Source organism: Echinops telfairi, unplaced genomic scaffold, assembly GCF_000313985.2.
Source record: "Echinops telfairi isolate 266 unplaced genomic scaffold, ASM31398v2 ScPeMD7_10;HRSCAF=50, whole genome shotgun sequence".
In the NCBI taxonomy this organism is placed as follows: Eukaryota; Metazoa; Chordata; class Mammalia; order Afrosoricida; family Tenrecidae; genus Echinops; species Echinops telfairi.
This window is the reverse complement of record NW_022103907.1, coordinates 4,639,747-4,662,643: the sequence shown is the minus strand read 5'-3', so window position 1 is coordinate 4,662,643 and position 22,897 is coordinate 4,639,747. Positions and strand designations below refer to the sequence as shown.

General features: G+C 50.1%; 1 protein-coding gene across 1 annotated transcript in view; it reads left to right on the top strand.

The window, feature by feature from the left end:
- Nucleotides 1-22,897, top strand: part of XDH (xanthine dehydrogenase) — a 67,709-nt gene that overhangs the window by 18,378 nt on the left and 26,434 nt on the right. The window contains exons 7-18 of the mRNA XM_004711150.2: nt 2,331-2,402; nt 2,643-2,732; nt 3,750-3,891; nt 6,623-6,715; nt 7,297-7,448; nt 8,874-8,967; nt 10,164-10,273; nt 12,704-12,888; nt 13,681-13,855; nt 17,123-17,206; nt 18,279-18,448; nt 21,079-21,202. Of these exons, the coding sequence (XP_004711207.1) occupies nt 2,331-2,402; nt 2,643-2,732; nt 3,750-3,891; nt 6,623-6,715; nt 7,297-7,448; nt 8,874-8,967; nt 10,164-10,273; nt 12,704-12,888; nt 13,681-13,855; nt 17,123-17,206; nt 18,279-18,448; nt 21,079-21,202 (1,491 nt within the window). The remainder of the gene's footprint in view (nt 1-2,330; nt 2,403-2,642; nt 2,733-3,749; nt 3,892-6,622; nt 6,716-7,296; nt 7,449-8,873; nt 8,968-10,163; nt 10,274-12,703; nt 12,889-13,680; nt 13,856-17,122; nt 17,207-18,278; nt 18,449-21,078; nt 21,203-22,897) is intronic.

The following is a 22,897-nucleotide window of genomic DNA, read 5'->3' as shown; positions in this document are numbered from 1 at the left end:
ACAATTGATGAATGTATGGATTGTGATGAGAGTAGTATGAGCCCCTAATAAAATGATTAAAAAAACAACAACACATAGTTGGGGCCTGTAGACCGGGGTTCAAGGTCCCCTTCCATCATTTAATGGGGTCCTGGATTTGTTTTTAAAGTGGGAATGATAATGTACCTGCCTTGCAGGGTGGGCGAAAAAACCCTTCTTGTAAAGCCCTTAGAACAATGCCTGGCACATTGTAAGTGTTGACTACGTGGCCACTGTGAATGCTGCTGCTGGTACGTTTCCGCCAGGAGCCACTCGCTGAGCGTCACTCCTTGTGCAGGCCTCGCTGAGAACAAAGCGTGGTTCATCTTTCCCACCTGCTTACTTCATAGGAGGCTGGCCCAAGAGATAGGATCTAGCCTGCCTGCCTGACAGCATGCTCCTTCCCTGGTTTGAGTGCTGCCCTCATTAACGAGGCTCCTGGTTTCACTATAGGTCAGCCCCTCTCTCCCTCTGACTGTCCACAGCCCCCGAGGAGCCCCGAGCAACCAGGACACCAACACACAGTGTGTTCAGCAGCTGGAGCTTGCTGCGCATGGGAGACTCCCGGGCCCGTTGTACAGAGCCTCTGTTCACTCGTATTTGAGCCCCTGCACTAAGAAGCGTGGTTGTCTAGTTCTGTTCAAAGCACACACGAGAAAACATGTAAGGCGCATCTGCTGAGGCAGCAGACACAGTGTCCACAGCTGGAAATCCCAAGATCCCTCCAGCAGCGAGGAGAGGGACAGAGCAGCTATAAAAACAGGCACTAAGGACAACACAAAACCCACTGCCATCAAGTCAATGCTAATGCACAGCGATTCCCTGAGGGTTTCCAAGACTGTAACTGTCCCTGGGAGTAGAAAGCTCAGTGTTTCTCCATGGGAGCTGCTCGTGGTTTTGAACTGCCGACCAGGACCAGGTGGATCGCAGCTCGATGAGAAACCATGACACTACGGGGGCTCCATAGGAACAGGCACAGGATCTGAGGAAGCCCAGTAGGCTTTGTCCTCTGAGCCCAGGAGAGATGTCGGGAGGGAAGTCTTGGGCTTTCTCCAACTGTAGCGGACCCGGAGGCCAGTAGCCTTCCCGGAGGGCCTGGAAATTCCCTGCGTCATTCCTTCTCGGAGAGAGGCAGCTTCCATGCACGCTACTGAGAAGAGGTGCCCTGCTTAAGAGAAACCCCTTCCTTTGTCAACACAGATGGGAGGGGCCAGGAGAGATGGCCAAACTAGAGCAGCACTGGGTACCTAACAGAGACGCTGTGGATGCAGGAGAGGCCTCTGTAGCCAGAGGGACAAGGCAAGAGAGGGGTCTTCTCCTCACGCCATCACCTCCCAGTGCTCACAGGGACTCAAAGGCCACCGTCCTGAGCCCCGCGGCCTCGGAAAGCTTTCTTTTCTCAGAAGGCTAGTGGATGTGACACAACCCCAGGGACATGCCAGTGCTACATGGTGAGTCCCTGGTTCTGGAGCGGAAGAGCTGCTCTCCTCGTGCAGTGGCTCCTCCAGGACTGCCCTGCCTGCCCTGGGACTGTGCCAGGGCTGTGCCCCAGAGTGTCCCCACTGTTAACCCTCAGCGCGAGGCCGTGGTTCTGAAGGGGCTCCTGCCTTCTTGGGGTGTATCCGTCAGGCCTAACCAGGTGAACACACCCCTTGCTACTTTGCAGTGCCCTGGTTCTGGGAAGCAGGAACTCTGGACTTTTTTCTGTTCTCTGTCATTGGCATGCCGAGGAATTCCCCCCCTGCGGAGGATGGCCATTGTTCTAAAACCCTTCCTGCAGAGCAAGCCCACAGGCAGGGGCCATGGGTGACTAGTTTTCCAGGAAGAAGTGTCTGATCCACCGTGCTGGGGCCATCGGCAGGCTGCACACGGTTCTGGGTTCAGCACAGGTCTTGAAACATGCTTGGTGGGCACTCTCTAGGGAAGCCAGCCAGCAAGATCCTGAAGTACAGGATCTTGAACTGCTGAGACAACTGATGGTGACCTCTCTCATTGAAGCTTCCTAGGGAAGTATCCTTGAAGAAGGAAAACAGAATGTCCTGATGCAGTGTAGCCTCGTTTTCCAAGGATTTTGTTTCTGGAGAGTCCAGTTTCTTCTTGCCACTGGGGAGGGACCCTATGAGTTGATCCTTGATAGAGTTCATTGACGTTGGCCAATCGGACGAGAAACTAGCAGAGGTCTCAGCTCTGCCCGGAGAAGCACACGGGCATCGAGGTGCCAGAGCTGGATTTCCCTGCATGTGAGGAATCTAGTGCTCTAGCGTCTGTGATGAGTGTACGTGGCCCTGTGTGAATGTCAGTCATCTCTCTAGAATGGTGGCGGATGCTGTGGCGGGAATGCGGACAACCCAAACTGTTGCATGAGTCAGAAGAATAACCTCGCAGTAAGTGGACTCTTCCCTCGTGGTGACGATTCTGCCCCAGGACAGGTCGTTCTACCCTAGACTCTGAGGGGGCCACGTGAGCCCTGGGTCCTCTGACGAGAAAGGGTTCCCTGTCCCCACTTCCCAGGAGCAGCTTGCCTTCCTACCGCCTGCTGGAGGCTGGGGACAAGGGTGTCTGGCGAAAGGGTTGCTTATTCGAAAAGAGAAACATCTGTAACGTCTATTGGTTCTTTCTCGCAGGAGGTCACTCTCTCGCCATCTTTATTCAACCCCGAGGACTTCATGCCCCTGGATCCGACCCAGGAGCCTATCTTCCCCCCAGAGTTGCTGGTAGGTGATGTCCCAGGGAGAGGCCCTAGTCCATCTCTGTACCAGGAACCCCTGGGGACTTGCTTCACTTTCACACCTACCGCGGCATGCTGTGTCCTGCTTGTCATTCATTTAGAATACAACCCTGATTGCCCTTCCTCTCTTGCGACACCCCTGCTAGGCTAGTCCCTGTGTTAGGTGTTCACAGCGTGTACTGTCTTTCTTTCATGACACGTCAACCCTGACTCACTTGATATTCCTTGTCAGGTCGTGAGGACCAGGAAGGCAGGGACAGGTTAACGCAAGACTTCCCAAGCTGCCCGTTCTCTCTTGAAGCAGTCCTTTCATCAAACAAGCAAACCGATAAGCAGAACACCAGCTATAGTCAAAGGACACTGTTAAGGACACCTCTCAAACCCACCTTCTAACTTTGACGGCTGCGTTCTTTTGCTCCAACATTCTGGCAGGGAACTCATCAAGACTCGCTCAGAAGGTTTTCCAAGGACAGGTGTCTCCAGCAATTGGAGCAGATGGAGGTTTTCTGTAGGCTCAAGGGGCCAGAGGGAAATGGTTTTGGGGCAGGCAGCCACAACACCTTTCCCTGAACCAGGAAACCTTGAAATAAAATCATTCATTACTTTGGGGTTTGCCGGTCCCACCCCCTCAATCCCCAAGGCTACCGGAGACCATGGAGCCTGGGATTCCTGTCAAAGCCAGTTCAGGTCTGCTCGTATCTGGGTGGCCTTCATGAGCTTCCATAGCCTCTTTGATCCCCAGGCTCCTCTTTTGCCTCTAAAACCATGTCTCCTACACACTAAATGAGATCATGTACCTGTACATGTAAAATCTCCATAGAGTTCTTGTCTCAATACCTAGTGTTCGTTCCCTCTAGAACCCATCCAACATACATTTTCATTCTTAATTCAGCATTCAATAAATCAGGAGAAGAGTTGATCCCATAATGGACTTAAAATAATTTGTCTGGAGAACGGACTTAGAAGGGAAGAGACGGTGTCATGAGAACACTTTCTTTCCCAGAGGCTGAAAGATGCCCCTCAGAAGAAGCTGTGCTTTGAGGGGGAACGTGTGACGTGGATCCAGGCTGCCACCCTGAATGAACTGCTTGAACTCAAGTCTCAGCACCCTGATGCCAAGCTGGTGGTGGGGAACACAGAGATCGGTGAGGACCTGGGGCAGCCCTGGGGCTGGGGGCCAGGGTGCTGATGGGCTCTTTCCCACTGAGGAAGCCTGGGTGCTTCAGTTCCTGCAAAGACCTCTGATTTCGGAGTTCATGGACCTGGTTGAAACCCTCGCTGGCTCTGTCCTCAGGAAAGTTCATTCTCCTTCCGCTTGAGTCCCTTTTTTAAAAATATGGAGCAAATGGTTAACCTGCTCGGCTGCAAATGGAAAGGTTTAGAGGTTCAAGTTCTCTCCAGATGCTGTGGAAAAGAGGCCCAAGGGTGTACTTCCGAAAACTCGGCCCCTGAAAATCCTATGGAGCGCAGTTGAGACTTGACGTATCAACACACACGAGGTCGCCGTGGGTTAGAATCAACTTGGTGGCCACTGATAATAGGGGATCGTGGTCACGCCCCCCACACAGGATTGCTTTGAGGAATCAATCTGATCTTTTATAATGCTGACTTTTCTCCACAAACATTTCCTGGGTGCCCAACATGAGCCAGGTACACTGAGAGGACGTAGGGAGGCAAAGCCAAGTTCGACTTGGTTCCTTTGCTACAGGGCTCACCCAGTCTAGGGAGAAGGGATCGATGTGGATCTCGGGTCTCGGTCAGTGCCTGACAGGGGTTCCACAGACATCACTCTGTTTGTACCCTGTCTTTTTGGGGTGCTGTTGTAAGAAGAGAGTAGAAGTTCAAGGGTGAGTATGTTTGAGTCACCTAGCACTGTGGCCCCTTATGCTAGGGGTGCCATCAATTGAGGCATGGAAGCTCACAACGTGCTCACTGGCTCCCAGAGTTCAGAGAGACTCGTGGTGCGCAATACCCAGTAAGGAACAGGGAGAGACTGCAGAGAGCCCCACCGCTGCTGAGGAAGGTCAAGCCAATTCTGACGGATAGTGACCCTATAAGGCAGGAGTGGGGCACCTTTTTTCTGCCAAAGGCCATGTGGATATTTATAACATCATTCACAGGCCATACAAAATCATCAACTTAACCATGAGGCGGCTATATTTGGTCAAAGGGAATCTCCCTGGCACAGTGGTCCCATGTTGGGATGCTAAGTGCAAAGTCAGCAGTTCAAATCCACCAGCAGCTCCTTGAGAAAAAGATAGGGCTTTCTACTCCCGTAAAGAGGTACAGTCTTGGAAACCCACAGAGGCAATTCTAAGCTGTCCTATAGAGTTGCCATGAGTTGGCATCGACTTGATGGTAGTGAGTCTTTAAAAAATATTTTGCCAAACATTTCATTAACTCATCTCTAATGCGATGGCTGGAACTGGTGCTCTTAGATGAGGTGTGTGATGTGAGCTGGTATGGATGGTTCAAAGGCCTTCAAAGTCTGCAGATTGGATGTTTCTCAGCCCTTCTCTAATAAGCCAAACCAAACTCACTGACATTGAGTGGATGCCAACTCATAGAGACCCTACAGGGCAGGGTGGAACTGCCTCTGGGAGTTTCCAAGACAGTAACTCTTTACAGGAGTGGAAAGCCTGGTCTTTCTCCCTCAGAACTGGCTGGTGGTTTCAAACTGCTGACCTTGCGGTTAGCAGCCCAAATTGTAATCTCTGCGCCACCAGGTCTTACTCTCCCTGCTATAATAGGACAGAGTAAAACACTCTTTAGGGTTTACAGGGAGGAAGATGAGGCTTTCTATTCCTGTCAAGATTGACAGTCTTGGAGACACCCAGGGACAGTGTTCCCCTGTCCCTCTGGGTCACGAACAGGCAGAGTAGACTCAGTTGCAGTGGGTTTGGTTTCGAGGTTTGGGTTTCCAAGACTGGACATGTTTCTGGAAGCAAGCAGTCTCTCTTTCTCTCTTGGAGCAGCTGGTGGAGTCGAATAACATTGTGGAAAATCACAGTAACGGCCTGAGTAGGCTGTGGGGAGGATGGAACTAGTTAAAATATATAACGTGCTTAGAACATTTCTTGACAGAAATATTCTATTCCCTATGTTTTCTCCATGCTGTTATTGTATACACTACTCAGATGTTAGGGTGAATTCAAGTTCATTCCACTTGAATTCTGATAAGTTTTCTTCAGAAAGAAAGACGTAGTTTTGAGGCTGACCCTTCTGTATGTCTCTCCAATGCCGGACTGTTCATGGAGTATGTTAGGTTTATGTGAATATACGAGACTAAGTAAAAGAACATTACTACAGAATCATTGAAGCCAAATTATCGAAATGCAAAGCTATTGTTTTTGGACGTACCCTCCATCTAGGTCGATAGGTGTCTGAAGGCGGTACTCCTATCTCTCTAACCCCTCCTCCAGGAGCCCTGGTGGTGGGATGGGTTATGTGTTGGGCTGCTACCCACAAGGTCAGCAGTTTGAAACCACCAGCCACTCCACAGGAGAAAGATGAGGCTTTCCACTCCTGTAGGAGTCACAGTCTCAGAAATCTACTTAGCTCTAGAGGTTCACTGAGTTGGAATCAACTCGATGGTGGTGAGTTTTGTTTTTTATTTTTGAAGGCAACCTCCTGAGACTATGACAAGCATGTTATTGGAGGGAATTTGTCTGCAGCCACCCACGGTTTATAGAGACATGTTTAGACTTCTTTTGTTCGGCATAACCCATGAACGTATGAACCGAAACCCCATGAGCAATACTTTTTGATTTACCTGCGGAGCCTATATTTCATGTGTCATTGTGGGAGGAAAAAAATCAAATCAGGGTCTTTTCTGTTTACATAACTTATAGCTTCAGGTTTCTCATTTCTCTCAAGGCATTGAGATGAAGTTTAAGAATAAACTGTTTCCAGTGATTGTCTGCCCAGCCTGGATCCCTGAGCTCAATTCAGTGCAGCACGGACCCGAGGGTAAGGGAGGCCAAGTCCGCAGAGGGGCCGATGGTGGAGGTGCATGCCCAGGGGAGATGGTCTTCCCAGGCAGCTTTCTCGTGGGTTCTCCTGGGTGTCCACCCCTCCTGGAGCCCACCCTGAAGAGGGAGGTGGGGGCACGGGGAAGGTGACTGTCTTCTCTCCACTGAGTATCCATGGTAAGGGGCACCAGGCAAAAGGCTGTGAGATTTCTGACCTTTGTTCTCAATCCTGTCTACACATTAGGGTCTCTGGGGGTGAGGGTGGGGTGGGGGGGAGGGAAGGGGGAGAGGCAGTGCTCAGATGCTTTCAAAACTTGCCAGGACTTCGTGCTCTGAGACCCTGGTGTGATGGGGTTAAGATTCACCTCGGATTTAGGGGGAAGAAAAAAAAAGGAGCCAAGTTGAGGTTTGCCTCTTTGATTAGCTGTGTGGCCTTGGACTCGAGCGTGTGGCGTCCTAGTTCCGTCGTCTACAGACACACACGAGGGTGGTTCGACCTGTCTCGGGCGGCGGTCACGGTTCACAGGAGCTGCGTCCGAAAGCTCTCAGGGAGGACATTCTGGTCCCTGCTCTTCCCAGGCATCTCTTTTGGAGCCGCTTGTCCCCTGAGTGTTGTGGAAAAGACCCTGCTGGGGGCCGTGGCCGAGCTTCCCGCCCACAAGACCGAGGTGTTCCAAGGCCTCCTGGAGCAGCTGCGCTGGTTTGCCGGGAAGCAGGTCAAGTCTGTGGCGGTGAGTTCCTGTCCAGGGGCTGGGTCGTCCAGCAGAAGGGAGGGCGTCTATTCTAGCTTCTGTGGGAGACTCCTGCTTGCTTCTGCCTAGGGGTCCTCAAACTTCTGTGTGTTCAGAATTGTCTAGGGTGCCCATTAAAATGCCTGCCCCCGCCCCTCCTCCAGAGATTATGATTTGGAATTGGATTTTTAACCGGATCCTCCGATAGGAGCCTTGGTGGCGCAGTGACTACCTGGTGGGCTGCTGACTGCAAGGTCAGCAGTTCCAAGCCACCCGCCGCTCCGGGGGAGAAAGATGGGGCTTTCTACTCCTGAAAAGAGGTACCGTTTCAGAAGTCAGTGGGGCAGTTCCACCCTGTTCTGTTCTAAGTCAGCTCGGTTCAGGGGCAGGGGGTGAAGCCATTCTGATGAGGGCGGTCTGTGAGCCACTCAGACAAACCCTCCTGGCTTCACCCCCCATTTTCTTACTTTGGAGACATGGAGGCCTCCTGCCTCCCTCCTTCTGAACTTGGCTGAGGCTAGCCGAGGGTGACTGAGAGATGTGTTTGGGACCATCAGAGTCAGGGGTGGGGGGGCTTCAGTTTCCGAGTTGGTGAGAATCACAAGTGGAGCCTCGTGGGAGGAGGGAGGGACACTTCCACCTCTGGATCACTGGGCTCACAATTAGCTTCAGATTAATCCCCCAGTTCTCCACTGACACGTGGTCGTCACGTGGCATTTGTAGCCTCACACACCTGGATGTCTGGAGGAGAGCTACCCTTCCCTTCTGTCCTTGTATTATTTTATTAATATTGAGCGGTGGGGCGGTGTCCACTCTCACTTCCTCCTTCCGGCCCCAAGCACCCACCGCTTCTGATTATAGATGAGGAAACATCAACCCAGCTCCCCAGTTCTACTACAATCTGCTTCCACGAATGGCTTTGTTTCGTGGTTTTTCTTCCTGCTTTTAGATCACGAGAACCCTCTATCTGATTCCTGTGACACTTCTGTTTGTCAAGTTCCCAGAAAGTTCTGATCCCAATAGAGCAGATTGTTCTCTCTGAAGCCTTCCTCCTCGTTCCCTTGATCTTTATCTCCGTTTCCATTTTACCAACTCTCTGGGACCCCTGGGATACAAGGCCTCTGGAGAAAAAGCTCAGGTGAAATGGAATAAGTAAATGAATACCTTTGCTTAAGGGGCTGGTTGCCCTGTGCCGACTGGTAAATTGGGGAGCTGAGGTTTCATTCCTAAATTTCTGATTTCCAGTGTGGTCCATTTATTTCCTGGGTGCCCAAGATCTTCCCGTGCCGCTATGTGCCCACCGGACTGCGGGTCCTGGGGCTTTCCCCCAGCGGGTGTCACCCACGTGTCTGAGTTCAGGAGCAAGCGGTGTGGTCGAGGCTCTCCCGGGGTGGGCTCTCACATCATGTCCTGTTTTTGTCCTAGTCCATTGGAGGAAATATCATCAACGCCAGCCCCATCTCCGACCTCAACCCTGTGCTCATGGCCAGTGGGGCCAGACTGACCCTCGCGTCCCTCGGTGAGTTGCCTGATGTCAGGAAGAGGGACTTGGGAGAGAAAAGCCCATGTGATGGGTTATTTGCTGGAGAAATACAGCCCAAGTTCAATGGCCCAATGATCCTCAGGCTTCCATCCGTGGGGCTGATGTGGGGAATGCAGCGGAGCCGGGCCATCCTGCTGCATCAGAACCCACAATGGCTTCTGCCACCTGATGCTGTGCCTCGTGCTGCCTCACGGGAGTCGAGCCCTGGGTCTTTCAGGAGTTCTGCGAGCTGGATGCTAAACACAGCCGTTCTTAAAAATGAAATGACCTGTGTCTGTGGACTAATGGATGCGTTATGTTTTTAAGTGTATTTCTAAAAAGCTGTACCTCTTGTCTGGGCTTGGAGGTTCCCGCAAACCACCTCCAGGTTTGGTGACAAATCCAGCAGGAGGTCTCACTAACCTCAGCATACCTACCTGCCCGCGCAGGACTGTGATTCCTGACAGAGAAAATGCACGGAGCAAAACCAACCAAGGGGGAAAGCGCATGAATCCAGGCACCAGCCTCCCGAGTCCTCTCCCCATGGATGCACATTTGTTTCCCAGCAACAAGCTATGGCAGCATGTGTGGCATTTTTCCATCAGAGAAGCTCCCTAGAGACTGAGCTCATGGTTTTTATGGGGGCTGCCCGCCTCGGCTGCGTGGCCTGGACAGAAATGCCAGATTCCCAGAAGGAAAGCCATTGTTCAGCATAAGCAACACTGTCTCCACAGTGTGTGTGTGTGTGTGGGGGGTGCGCGCAGCGAGCCTCGGGTGTTCCTTCTGGGAATACTGGGAACTCACTCAAAGGGAAAGTTCCCAGCCTCCAGTCAAGGCACAGACTGGCAAGCAGGTCGATCAACGGATAACACTCAGGCCTGTTGTGTTACCCATTTTCTATGTTCTTTCCACTTTGCCATTCAGTGAGGTCCCTTAGGTGTTTGAAATTGGCCATGGCAGGAGGATTTACACCACAGGAAATGGCCCAGGTGATAAGTCAAGGGTTTTTCTTTTCTTCTTCTTTCAAAGAACCAGCTGTACAATGCTGACCAGCACCCATGGCTCGCTGGACTTGGCTGGCCCCCCTGGTGTCAGTTGCTGACTGTGGACACCAGAGGCCAGCTTGAGGAACCCCACCAGTGGGGTTTCCTGCGCTTCCCACATGGTCAAGCCTTTCCTCTCTCTGTATACAGGCACCAAAAGGACGGTTCGGATGGACCACACCTTCTTCCCGGGCTACAGGAAAACCCTGCTGAGTCCAGACGAGATACTGCTTTCCATCGAGATCCCCTTCAGCAGAGAGGTGAGATGTCGTCAGGACCGGGCCTGAATCTACGTGGCCCTTGGCCATGGTGGAGTGTCTGCCTCAGGGACCAACGTCACCCTCTTGGGATTGTGTCCCCACCGTATTTCTCGATGAACAGGGAGGCAGGACACAGAGGGCAGGGACTAAGAAACTGGGCAGTAGTTGTGTGATCCTGAGCCATCACGTCACTTTTTCGAACCCCGGCTTCTCTACTTCGCTGCCACGTGGTCACCGTGACACCAAACCAGCCAGTTCAAGGTTCCCGGCGCATGCCTGGAAGCCAGCGGAGATCACCAGCTGGCAGTCAGCAACACAATCCCATGAGCCTTTCAGTGGCCACGTCTCTGAGTCTCCATGTCAGAAGAGCTGGTTTTCCTGTGGCAAAGAGCGCAGGGCTGATGTGTTAAGAGGAGAGGCTCTCTGTGAGTCAGGCCCTTATTCAGGAGGCATTATCCGGGTCTTGCTCTGGGCTGGCACTGTTGGATTTCTGCCTCAGTAGCAGATTTTCTGGCCCGTTGGGGCAGGCCTGGACACGTCTGACTGCCTTACCCGTGTGCCTTAGGCTGCCTGGCTTTGGGAGTGTGTGGTGAGGGAGGGCGAATTATTTTTCCAGTTAAGAATAATTTCACTTTACACTCTCCTCAGGTCAGAAGCCTCTTAAGTTTCGAACGTATCCCAGGAGGGTCAACTCAAAACCACTTTGTGGTGGTGTGGCCTGGTGTGCCTCCTCTGTCCGCAGCTTATGACCCGGTTCCCAGGATGGACCTTTAGAGACGAGGGAATCTGCGAAAGAGTGGGGACCCCATTCTAAAGGAGTCAAATGCAAGGTTCCAGAATTTACCACAGCGAACGTGTTAGCGAGTGTGACAAGCTAAGCCTTGCCCTTTCTAATTCTGACCTCTTTAAAGAGAATGCTAATTAAATCAGAGTATTATATCCCCAAGGTGGTTTCTTAATGCTTCTCTAGTTGGTCCTCATGGGCTTTTGAGAGCAGTGAATCTCGGAGTGCTGGATTTCGAAGATCAGTAACATCAGAGACAGGAGCGGGGGAAGAAAGGGGCGTAGCAGGGTTCTGTTTTCATTCAGCCAGGAAAGGGCAGTCCCAAACAAAACGTGCCCCTCCAATGTCGCCACGATTTCGGAAAAAGATCAAAAAGAAACCAAGACAGGGGTTGCGTCCACTCTGCGGCACGATGATCCTGACTCTTGGTGACCGCGCGCGCATGCGTCAGAACGGAACTGGGCCCATCGTGTTTTCAGTGGGTGATCTTTCAGAAGTACATCCCTCAGCCTTCCTCTCAAGGTGCCTCTGGGTGGGCTCCGACCTCCAGATTAGCGGCCCAGTGTGTGAGCGAATTGTGCCCACCGGGCCCTTACCCAGAAGTCAGAAGACTCTGCAGAAAGCACGGCTGGCCACTTGACATTGGCACTTCATGACACCCAATGGAACACGGCCATGGATTGGCACAGCTCCTGGAGGGAACTTCTGGAAAGGTCTGTTCCCGAACCAAGTCCAAATTCTGGACTCGCCGCCTCAGGCCACTCTTGACACCCAGGAATCTGAACTGGCTACTGTCTCTCCAGGAGGATCCGAGCAGCTCAAGGACTTCCTCTAGGAAGTGCCCGAGGCCATTCCGAGACCTAACCTTTGGGCCTCCTCCTGATCGATTTTTGATAGCTTTTCTTTCCTTAAACTTCTGTCCCTTTGACTATAACCAGAATTTTCCCTGCCAGGGTGCGTTCTGACCTTAAGAGTATCTGACTTCAGAAAGACGTGAAGTGGAAAATGATTCTTATCTGGAGAACAATACGCGCGCGCACACACAGGTTCACCCCCCCACTCCTTCCCCTGTTTGCTCCCCACCCCCATCCTGGTGTGTAAAGCATGCTCAGAACACAAAGGTGGCTATTGTTTTGAATGATGATGCTTTCTTTCAGGAAGCAAGATTTCTAAATGTTGTCAACAGCCTGGCAGACGGGACAGGTTTGGGGAGAGCACAAGGGAACAAGGCCACTAGCCAAGGGCGTGTTTCCAACATCCTTCGGCATCGGATGGTCTCTGCAGTGAGACCGAGAGAGATCGGCAGTGCAGACCTGATGCTGGGCAACAGGAGGAGGAGGGGGCCCAGGGAGCTCCAAAGAGGGGTTTTCTCTCTTTGCCACTGGCTGAGTTGAGAGCACTGAGGTCTGCTTTGGCCCTGACCTTTAGCTGGCCTGACTAATAGGGGGAAATCCTGTCCTGTTCCCAGCTTCTGAGCATGTTTATCTGGAAGTTCCTCACTCTCTGGTTTCAAATACCAGCTGCCCACTGATCTGAAATGCTGTTCTCCTCGCCTCCCATGGCAGCTCAGCCGTTCAGGTGCACATGGGCAGTGCTTCCACATGGAGGGAAACAGAGGCAGCATTCTGTTTTTGTTCTTGTTCCAGGGCGAGTTTTTATCTGCATTCAAGCAGGGCTCTCGGAGAGAGGATGACATTGCCAAGGTGACCAGCGGCATGAGAGTTCTATTTAATCCAGGAACCTTAGAGGTGAAGGAACTGGCCATTTGTTATGGTGGGATGGCTGACAGAACCATCTCAGCCCTTAAGACGGCACGGAAGCAGCTATCAAAGTAAGCGCTAACAACAAGACAAAACTGCTGCTACTGTGTTGCTGCCAGTGGCATGGCTACCACCACCACCACCACTGCTGCTGCTGTGTTGACAACTACGATTCCGATCGTTAACTCCAGGAGCATTACTGTCATTGCTGCTACAAGTGTTATCCGAGTAATATTATTGATCCTGCTACTGTTAATAATGCTACGATTAATGTCGCTCCCACTACCGTTACTACGTTTGTCACTCTGAGTTTTACTGTTACTACTTTTATTTTAAACTGGGCATTGCACCAACTACCTAACTGGTATAAACTATCCTATGCAATTCTTATGAGAATGATTTCGGATAGACAAAGCTTAAGTTTGGAGGTTAGCTTCTTGCATCCAATTTTGGATCCAACACCAGATGGGCAGCATTAATCCAGTGACTGAATCCCACGTGCCTCAGTATTTTTCCACTGGGAAAATGGATATAAGAAGAGTATCCACTCACTTTAATTTAAACCCAAAGGGGTGCTTCGCAAATGGGACCTAAGACATTGCCTAACATATTGTAACTATTATTATTGTGTGGTCTTTTTCATTGCCTCTGCTTTTAAAGTGGAGCAGTGTGAGTGGCAAGGAAATTAAGCAACTTGCCTAAAGCCACGTACCGAGAAGTGTGTGAGTCGGACCTTTTGAGTGGAGGGAGTTTGGTATGACTACGAGGCCTGGCACACCACGCTCCACAGAAAATGGCTTCTGGGGGTGGGGAAGCGTGTACGTGTGTGCGTGCGTGGGTCTATAGTGCCTCCTCTCTGGCAGGTTGTGGAATGAGGAGCTACTACAAGATGTGTGTGCAGGCCTGGCAGAAGAGCTGCACCTCTCGCCTGACGCCCCTGGGGGCATGGTGGAGTTCCGGCGCACCCTTACCCTCAGCTTCTTCTTCAAGTTCTACCTGACAGTGCTCCAGAAGCTGGGCAAAGAGGACTTGGGAGACGTGAGTGAGGCGGTGGAGGCAGGCCCAGAGTCTCTGCAGCATTCTCATATGGGGATTTGGGAAGCTGGGCTGGCTGATCTAGGTAGGAGACTAGCTTATGTCCCCTGAAAACCTCAGCACAGGAGAGCAGAGACCCAGGGCACAGCCAGAGAGTCACCTGAGATGGGAGTCGACTGGACAGTGGAGAGGTTCAGCGCTGGGCTGGGAGTCAGGAGGTGCATCCTTGCTGTGTCCTGACTGGCTTTGTCATGGGAACTTGGATGGTCTCGGCTGTCATCCACAAGGCGGCTGGAGACCAGCTGTTCTCTAAGAGCCCTTTTACGAGTGCAGCTCCTGCAGCTTAAAGTGGGCATGCAGACAGAGTGTGATGGGGACTTCCGGCTGCTACAGCCCGGAGGTTATGTGGTCCCTGCAGGGGTGTGCATTCAAGAGAGGCCGCTGGGAGGGGTGGAGCCAGCTAGCTACTTGCCTTTGATAGTGCCTATTGTCAGCTCAGAGTACACAGATGGTTAACACTCCCTGCCAACCTCCAAATCGGAAGTTCAAGTGCACCCATAGAGACCTCCGGAGAAAGAGCTAGAGATCTCTTTGTGAGGAAAGCATCCATTAAGAACTGTTGGGAGCCCAGTTCTGCCGTGACACTCAGGGAACTGCATGAGTCAGACTGACTTTATCATCAGAAGTTTGGTGGCCTCGCAGGTTACATGTTGGGTTACTAACCATAAGGTCAGCCATTCAATCCCACCAGCCTCTCTGCAGAGGGAGCGGTGTGCTGGTTTCTCACTGGCCTGCGAGCCACCTGGTTGGCAGTTGGAAACCACCAGCAGCTCCTTGGGAGAAAGACAAGGCTTTCTGGTCCCATCCACAGTGACAGTCGAGGAAACCCACAGGGGGTTGCTATGAGCCAACAATGCCTTGATGGCTGTGAGTTTGTTTTGTTGAGTCTCTCTTCAGAGAAAGATGAGACTATTTCCTCTTGTAAAGAGGTACAGCCTGAGAAATCCCGCTGAGAGTTTTATAATGCCCTATGGAATAACTGTCAGTCAAGATTGACAGGATGCATGTGTTTGGAGTGCTATTTATTTACACACAGGGTAGACGTAAGTTGGTATCAATTGCGGGCTCTTGGTTTCGTGTGGCAGGGAAAGAGACCTGGTGGTGCTGTGGTTAAAGTTCTCAGTTGATAACCAGTGGGTGGAACCCATCAGGGGCTCTGCAGGAGAGGGATGTGACAATCTGCTGCCATAAAGAGTTATCGCCTCAGACACTGTGTGAGTCTGGGTAGACTAGAGAAACAAATTCATAGACACTCATCTGTGTATACGAAAGAAGAGCAGTCCAGATCCCACCCAGTCCAGATCAAGTCCATAAGCCCGATATTAGCCCCTATGTCTGATATCAATCTATACAGTCCTCTTCAGACTCACACAACACATGCAATGATGCTGGATGCAGGAAGAACACAGGCCAGTGGGGGGAAATCTTGTGGGTCCAGTGACAGTGTGAGCATCTCAGCACTGGCAGGGGTCTCCATGTGACTCCTCCAGCTCAGGGCACTAGCGTAGCTCCATGTGTCTTGTCAGCTGCAATGTCTCCCAGGGAGCGAGTGAGTAAGTGAGTATGTGTCCCACTTCCAGTGAGCTATTTATCTCTTTAGCGCCTCCAAATGAGTTCATTAAGCTGCGACCTGATTGACAGGCTAAGTGCCACCCCCTCACTCTAAGTCTCAAACTGACAACCTATTATGTAACTGCTACAGCAACCCTATAGGATGGTCCTTTTCTGTTAGTCTGGGGCGTTGCTAAAAGTTGAAATTAATTGGATGGCAGTGGGTTTGGTTATTTTTAGCATGACAGATGAGAAGATGTAGGTGGAGGGAGCACTCACTCCCAGCTATCGAGTGCTGGGGACAAGACACTGGGGACACACTACCTGCCATCGAATCAATGCCGACTCACAGTGACCCGATAGGACAGCCTCATCTTTCTCCCACAGAGCAGCTGGTGGTTTTGAACTGTTGGCCTGTGGTTAGCAGCGCAACACACAGCTACCAGGCCACCAGGGCTGGGGCAGGAAAGCTAAACCCTTTCTTTAAAGGTCATCATCATCCCCTTTGCCCCCATCTGATTATAAAAGTTTTAAGAGTTTATTTTGGCAAACTTGAAAAAGAAATAGTTGTATAAACAAAAAATTAGAAATCACCCCTACTTTTAGTTCCTAAAGGGAACCGGCACCAACAGTTCTTTTTTTCTTCTTGGGGGAATAAAATAGGAATCCATTCATGATTGCTTTGCTGACTGAGAAAGTAGTTGAAATTATTCCTGAACACCTTTTCTTATTGTTGTGACTCTGGGTACTAAACCGTCACACTGAATCCTTCCGCATGCAGACGGGCTCCTAGTCCTTGTGCTGAGGCAAGGGAAGCCCCCGCTCACTGCCCTGAGAGAGGTTGATGGTGACAGGTAGAAAATCTGATCTCTCTGGCCAGTGGAAATGTTCCATGTTGGTTTTAGTGTTCTAAATCCACTTTCCACATCTACCTGCTGTCCACCTGTCTGTTGTCCTGTTTGCTCACTCCCTCTCTATGTGTTCTCCCATCCATCACCTATCGTCTTCCTATAGATTGATCTGGACATATCAATATCTAAGCAGGTTTGGGGTTCAGCCGCACGTAAAAAAAAAAAAAAAAGAAACCAGTAGTCTTCAAGTGGCTCCCAACTCATGGCGACCCACCTGTGTTAGAGTAGAATTGCACCCCATGACATCTTCAGAAGTGGATGGCCAGGCTTCCTGGTGGGGTGCCTCTGCATGGAATGGAACCTCTGACCTTCGGGTTAACAGCTCAATGTGTTAACTGTTTGTACCTCTCAGAGACTCCGTGCTGCATGTAGAGCTCCTATTTCATTGTGAATATTTCCCAGGTGTTTAATATCTCTTGCAGAATTGAAGAGGGAAAGGGAGATTTTCCTAGGGAGGCTGTGGGAGAAGGACATTCCCAAAGGAGACGGAGGCATTCAAACCTTTAGGAGAGAAAGAGAGAAGCAATTGGGCTTGTTGAAGAGTCATTCCTTATGGAGGGTTCTGAAGGGGTGGTTGAAGCTGAAGGTGTTGATTAAAAGCTTAGCTCTCAGATCCAGCTAGTCTGTGAAGATGTATAGAGTGAGGAGATGAGAGGAACCATTGTCACTTTTGTCACTTGGGGATGACCATGGAACGAACTGTTCATGAAATGTGGCCATGGCCACCTCTGCCGTTTTGCCTCCACAGAAGTGCAGCCAACTGGACCCCACCTTCACCAGCGCCACTCTACTCTTTCAGAAAGACCCTCCGGCCAATGTCCAGCTCTTCCAAGTGAGTATCCGACAGTGTGGCTAATTCCAGGGCCCTTTTCAGGCCACATTTTCCTGGAAGCCTGGGATGCTGGCCATTGGTTAAGGATCAACTTGGCTAGCACACAGGCACATCACGCTCTTTATCCTGTGTGGTGGAATATTCAATGAAGAAGAGGACCATCAAATCAATGGCACTACAGGAAACATTCAATAAACGATAGCACTATGAATATTATTGCTTTCACAAGCCACCCAAACACTTTTTTTAAAGACTTTTTATCATAAGGTTAATATATTTTGTAAAAGTTTTAGAAGATGCAGGAAAGTGTAAAGAGGAAAACAAAGATCACACAAAATCATGAATGTATCTTTGCTTACTTTTTTCAATTTTTTCCTATGTGTGTATAAACATATTATCTATATAATATAGGTTGTTTATCTACAGCACTATAATCATATAAACTTGCATGCTATTTTGTACCCCATTTTTACACTCATCACGACCATTCTTTCCTTTTAATTACAATTCCTTTAAAATTGAGTTTTAATGGTTGGCATTTAGGCCATTCCCTGGAGCCCTGGAGGGTGTAGTGGCTGCATGTTGGGCTGTAGCTACCAGGTCAGCAGTTTGAAACCACCAGCAGCTCCTTGGGAGAAAGATGAGGCTTTCTACTCCTGTAAAGAGCTACAGTCTCAGAAACCTATGGGGGCAGTTCCACCCTGTCCTATACGGTCACTGTGAATGGGAATTAACTCAATGGCAGGGAGGTTGGCTTTTTCATTTTACGATGCCATCGTATGAGTATAACAAAATTTATATGCACAGCCCACAGCTGGCTGACACTTAGGTCACCCCCCCCTTTGGTTTGTCCCTTTTTTCACAATGATCTTATGATCACCTTAAGCAGTTACTTCTTGTGTGGTTTTCCATTTGGTTCCACTCTGTGCCCCTCTTTCCTTCTCCATTCTTCCTGCTCAGGTTTGCTTTGCCACCTGGCTAGCAGCTCTCCACAGCCCCCCTGGGGCCACTAGGGGAGTCGTGTCCTCTACAGCTCCGATTGACTGCTGACCACATTGTCATGTTGTTCCAGGAGGTGCCCAAGGGTCAGAGTGCGGAGGACATGGTGGGCCGGCCCCTGCCTCACCTTGCTGCCACCATGCAAGCCTCTGGGGAGGCGGTGTACTGTGATGACATCCCTCACTATGAAAACGAGCTCTCTCTCCGGCTGGTCACCAGCACCAAGGCCCACGCTAAGATCAAGTGAGTGGAGAAAGGGGAGGAGGGTGCTGGGACCACCTTAAGGACATTGTCCTCCTAGTCAGGTAGTCAAGGTAGAAAGCACCAAACTCCTCCGGTGTGGTGTCTCGGAAAGAAGACAGGGCAACCATCTTTGAGCATCAGTTGGGAGAGGGGCAGGGGGAATTAGGGCCTCCATGGTGCCGAGTGGGAAGCCTGCTCCAGGGAGATTGGAGGGGGTGGAATTGGAGAGTGAGGAAGGGGGCGATTTTAGGACAGACCTGATGCACCAAACAGGAGGGTTATGCTTGCTCCCCAAAGCTGTAAGGAGTCCCTGAAAGACAGCAAGCAGAACAAAGCTAGACTTGCATTGTGGGTAGCGGGCTGTAGGGAAATGCCAAAAGTTCAGGAGAATTTGAGTCAGACTAAAGGCGGGAACATGGTCTTCCATCGGGACAGACTGGGGATCAAATCCTTGTTCCAGTGCTTAATAACCGCGGACTTGGTCTATGTGGTCCATCTCTCAAATTTCCCCATCTGTACTTGGGTGCTGCTCTGATTAGCAGGAGAGTGTGCAGAGCACCTAACAGAACAGACACTTGGATTGCGATCGCTGCCCTTGGTGAGCCTGAGTGCCGTGAATTGCGGCCTCTGCTATCGTTGGGTACTGCCAGAGGGGATTTCAGTCCCTGGTGACCTGCCATGTGCCAGTGTGGAATGATCCCAAAGGGTGTTCCTGGCTGTCGCTCTTCTCGGGATCTGACTGCCAGGCCTTTCTCCCATGGAGCTGCTGGGTGGGTACCAGCTCAGTGCTTTTCGAAAATAATAATAATCCCTCACACTTGGCATTTGCCATAGCCTTGTGGTGCTGGGTCGGTGCCTGCCAGGGCAGCGAGTCCCTCTGTTGGAGAGCGACCGAGGCTGCTAGCTCCCTGGAAGAGCGACAGTCTTGGAAGCCCCATATCAGGTCCCCATGAGTCAGAATCAACTTGAAGATGGTGAGTTTGGGTGTTAGGTTGATTTAAAGCATTTTGTCTAGAGTGGCTCGCTTATTCCGCATAACCACCTTACTGCTCTCCTCACATTCCACTTGGGGAAACTGAGGTGCAGGAAAATAAATCACTTGCCCTGGGTTCGCACCACCCGTAAGGGGCAGAGCTGGTGTGGGAGTCAAACAATCAGCGACTGGGCTGTGCTGCCTCTCGATGCTCAGGCCTGAGGTCAGTGAGCTATATTCCCCCCACACACCCCCATTCCTTGAGAGACACTTAGCCCACTAGATGGAACATCTTGGAAATGCCTCCCTCGGGTCTTTGCAACTGCACACATTAGAAATCAGATTGTGGGTCTTTCCTCTGCCTGCTGATATGGGCCTGAACATAGGCCCCCTCAATGGTGAACCGGATGTAAATAAACTTCACATCCAGATAAAACTCCTCCAGACCTCTGGGGGGCGGTGGCTGAGATGTACCCTTCTGTGGCTAGGATTGTCAAGGTCATGGTGAAATTCATTGGCTCTGCTTTTGACCACAGCCCATCTTGACCTACTGGGGGAATCATGGCTGACTTGGTTCTACACTTGAACCCCTTTGCATCATCCAAGCAATGTCTGAGCGAAAGATGTCCGAGGATGGGCAGACATTGTAATCACTGCATACCCCAGAAGGGCAGTTGAGTGGAAATGGCACTCACTCTGTGGGTCTTCCTACGTCTTCCAGCACTTTCTGCGCAGAGTCGATTCTGACTTGCGGTGACCCCGTGTGTCAGAGCAGAACTGTGCTCGCTAGGATTTTCCCTGCCTGGTTCTTCTGAAGTGGGCCTCCAGGCCTTTCTTCTCAGTGCCTCTGAGTGGACTTGGACTCTCGGGTAGCAGTTGAGCATGTGAACCGTGTGCACAGCCCATGGGTTCGCCTGGTAGCTTACCTCAAGTCTGATGCCGCTCCTGCTGCTTCCTGCCCAGATGCCTCGGGACCAGTGATCCAACCAACTTCCTTGTGCTTCAGTTCCCTAACTGTAAAGTGGGGATAGCGACAATGGCTTTTGGGGGTTCTTGTGAGGACTGAACTGTTTGGAAGGTGGTTGGTACTTCATAGCAGTGTCCCTGGCACCGGTTTTAGTCACAGAGACATAGTTCAGACTTCTAATTTGTTAACCTCTTCCAGGATCCCCACTCTGCCTAATTATGTCTGAGATGCCCTGCTGTGCTGGCAGGGTACCATTAATGTCTATGAGAAATCTGACCGTGCGAAGCTCAAGTCCATTGGACCTGTGATACGCTGAGAGACCCAATATGCTGATGTCCAGTGGGAGTTAGTTGAGGGCCGTGGTGGCTGGAACTCTCCAGCCAATGCTGCTCACTAGAATTCAGTCCCTTTTACTTCGAGAAGAGGACAAGCTCCAGAGGGGTTGGCCTGCCTTGTTGTCTTACGTCTTCCCTTGTCACATTCAATGCAGCGTGCTGCACCCAGCAAACATTTACTTACTCAGCATGTACACAGAGGACAGAGTGGAATCCAATGGGATTGATTAGGAAGAGTTGATAAGAGAAGTCAGGGCGGAGGGAAGGCTATCAAAATGAAGACCATTACTCCATCAGGCAACAAGTGCTCTGCTTTATTTTAGAACCTGGTCCCGCACATTACTCTTTCTCGCAGGTCCATAGATACTTCAGAAGCTCAGAAGGTCCCTGGCTTTGTTTGCTTCCTCTCCGCTGATGATATTCCTGGGAGTAACATAACTGGACTTTTTGATGATGAAACAGTCTTTGCCACAGATAAGGTATGTCCTGGCTTAGATTTCCTCCATATGAAGGATGTGGAATGAGTCTTTAAGTTTTAAACTTTGCTCATTTTGCATTTTCATATATCACAGTCATCATCCAACTGGCCAATATAAAAGACAAGTAATAAAGGGATGATGCTTTCAGCTGTAACTTAATGTTTGCTTATTTATTTAATTGATAACTGCTATTTTCACATGCTGAAAATACTACCTACTAACATACGACATGCCTTTGAAAAGGCTAGTGATTGTACTTGTAGTTACCCTCTGATCCTTACAGGTACATGAAACCCTTTTACTAAAAAAGAAAAAAAGTAGGAGGACATTAAACAACCGAAGCATACAAGAAATCATATTACCTCTACGTGTATTGATATTTCACTTATATGAACATTTATCAACTGATCTCAACACTGTAGAATTCTGCTCAATCCCAAGTTTCTAAACACTCGGGAAAACTGTTACAAAAGTCCATATACTGTACTCATAGGGCAGCTTTCAGACAGTCACTTCTTAATTCTAACACAGATCAAATGTTACAAGTTAGGGGTGGGTGTTGTTGAAGTACCGTCAAGTAGGCCCGACTCATAGCAATCCCACGGACAACAGAAGGCAACACCGCTGTGTCCCGGGCCATCTTCACAGTTGTGTCTGAGTTCACTGTTGCAGCCACGGTGTCAATCTTGCTCTGTGAGGGTCTCCTTTACCCACGAGGATGCCCTCCTCCAGGAACTGGTGTCTCCTGGTCACATGTCCAAAGTACGTGCGGCAAATTCTCGCCATCCTGGTCTCTAAATAGCATTTCAACTGTACTTCTTCCAAGACAGATTGTTTGTCCTTCTGACTGTCCATGGTGTATTTAATATTCTTCACTAATGCTACAGTTTAAATGTACCGTTTCTTACTGTTTTCCTAATTCCTTCTACAACTTTCAGAGGCGATTGTAAATGAATGGCTTGGGTCAGGTATATCTTATTCCTCAAACTGAGATATTTGCTCTTTAACACTTTAAAGAAGTCTTTTGCAGCAGATTTGCCCAATGCAATAAATTCCTTTTTAAAAATTATTTCCCCCCACTCAAACCATTTTATTTGGAGCTAATCCAGACATTCTACCTTTCCATAGTCCAATCATGTCAATCACTACCCCAATCACTTCCAAAACATTTCTTTTTTTTTTTTTTAACATTTTATTAGGGGCTCACACAACTGTTATCCCAATCCATACACACATCAATTGTGTAAAGCGCATTTGTACATCGTTTCTCAAAACATTTTCTCTCCATTTAAACCCCCGACATTAGGTCCTCATTTTTCCCCTCCCTCCCCGCTCCCCGCTCCCGCATGAGCCCTTGATAGTTTATAAATGGGTATTTTGTCATATCTTGCCCTGTCCAACGTCTCCCTTCATCCACTTTTCGGTTGTCTGTCCCCCAGGGAGGAGGTCACACACAGTTCCTTGTAATCGGTTCCCTCTTTCCTACCCATTCTCCCTTTACCCTCCCTGTTTTGCCACTCACACCACTGGAGGTGACCAGATTTTAACATTGGTAAAGCGGGACACCATTGATAAAACTCATATCCTGGCAAAATAGCCACATGGCAGCCGAAAACTGTATACCCTAGCTTGTCGTGCATTCTTTCCAAAAATCGGGACTTTTAAAAAATGCCACGGGATGCGGGAAAAATTGTC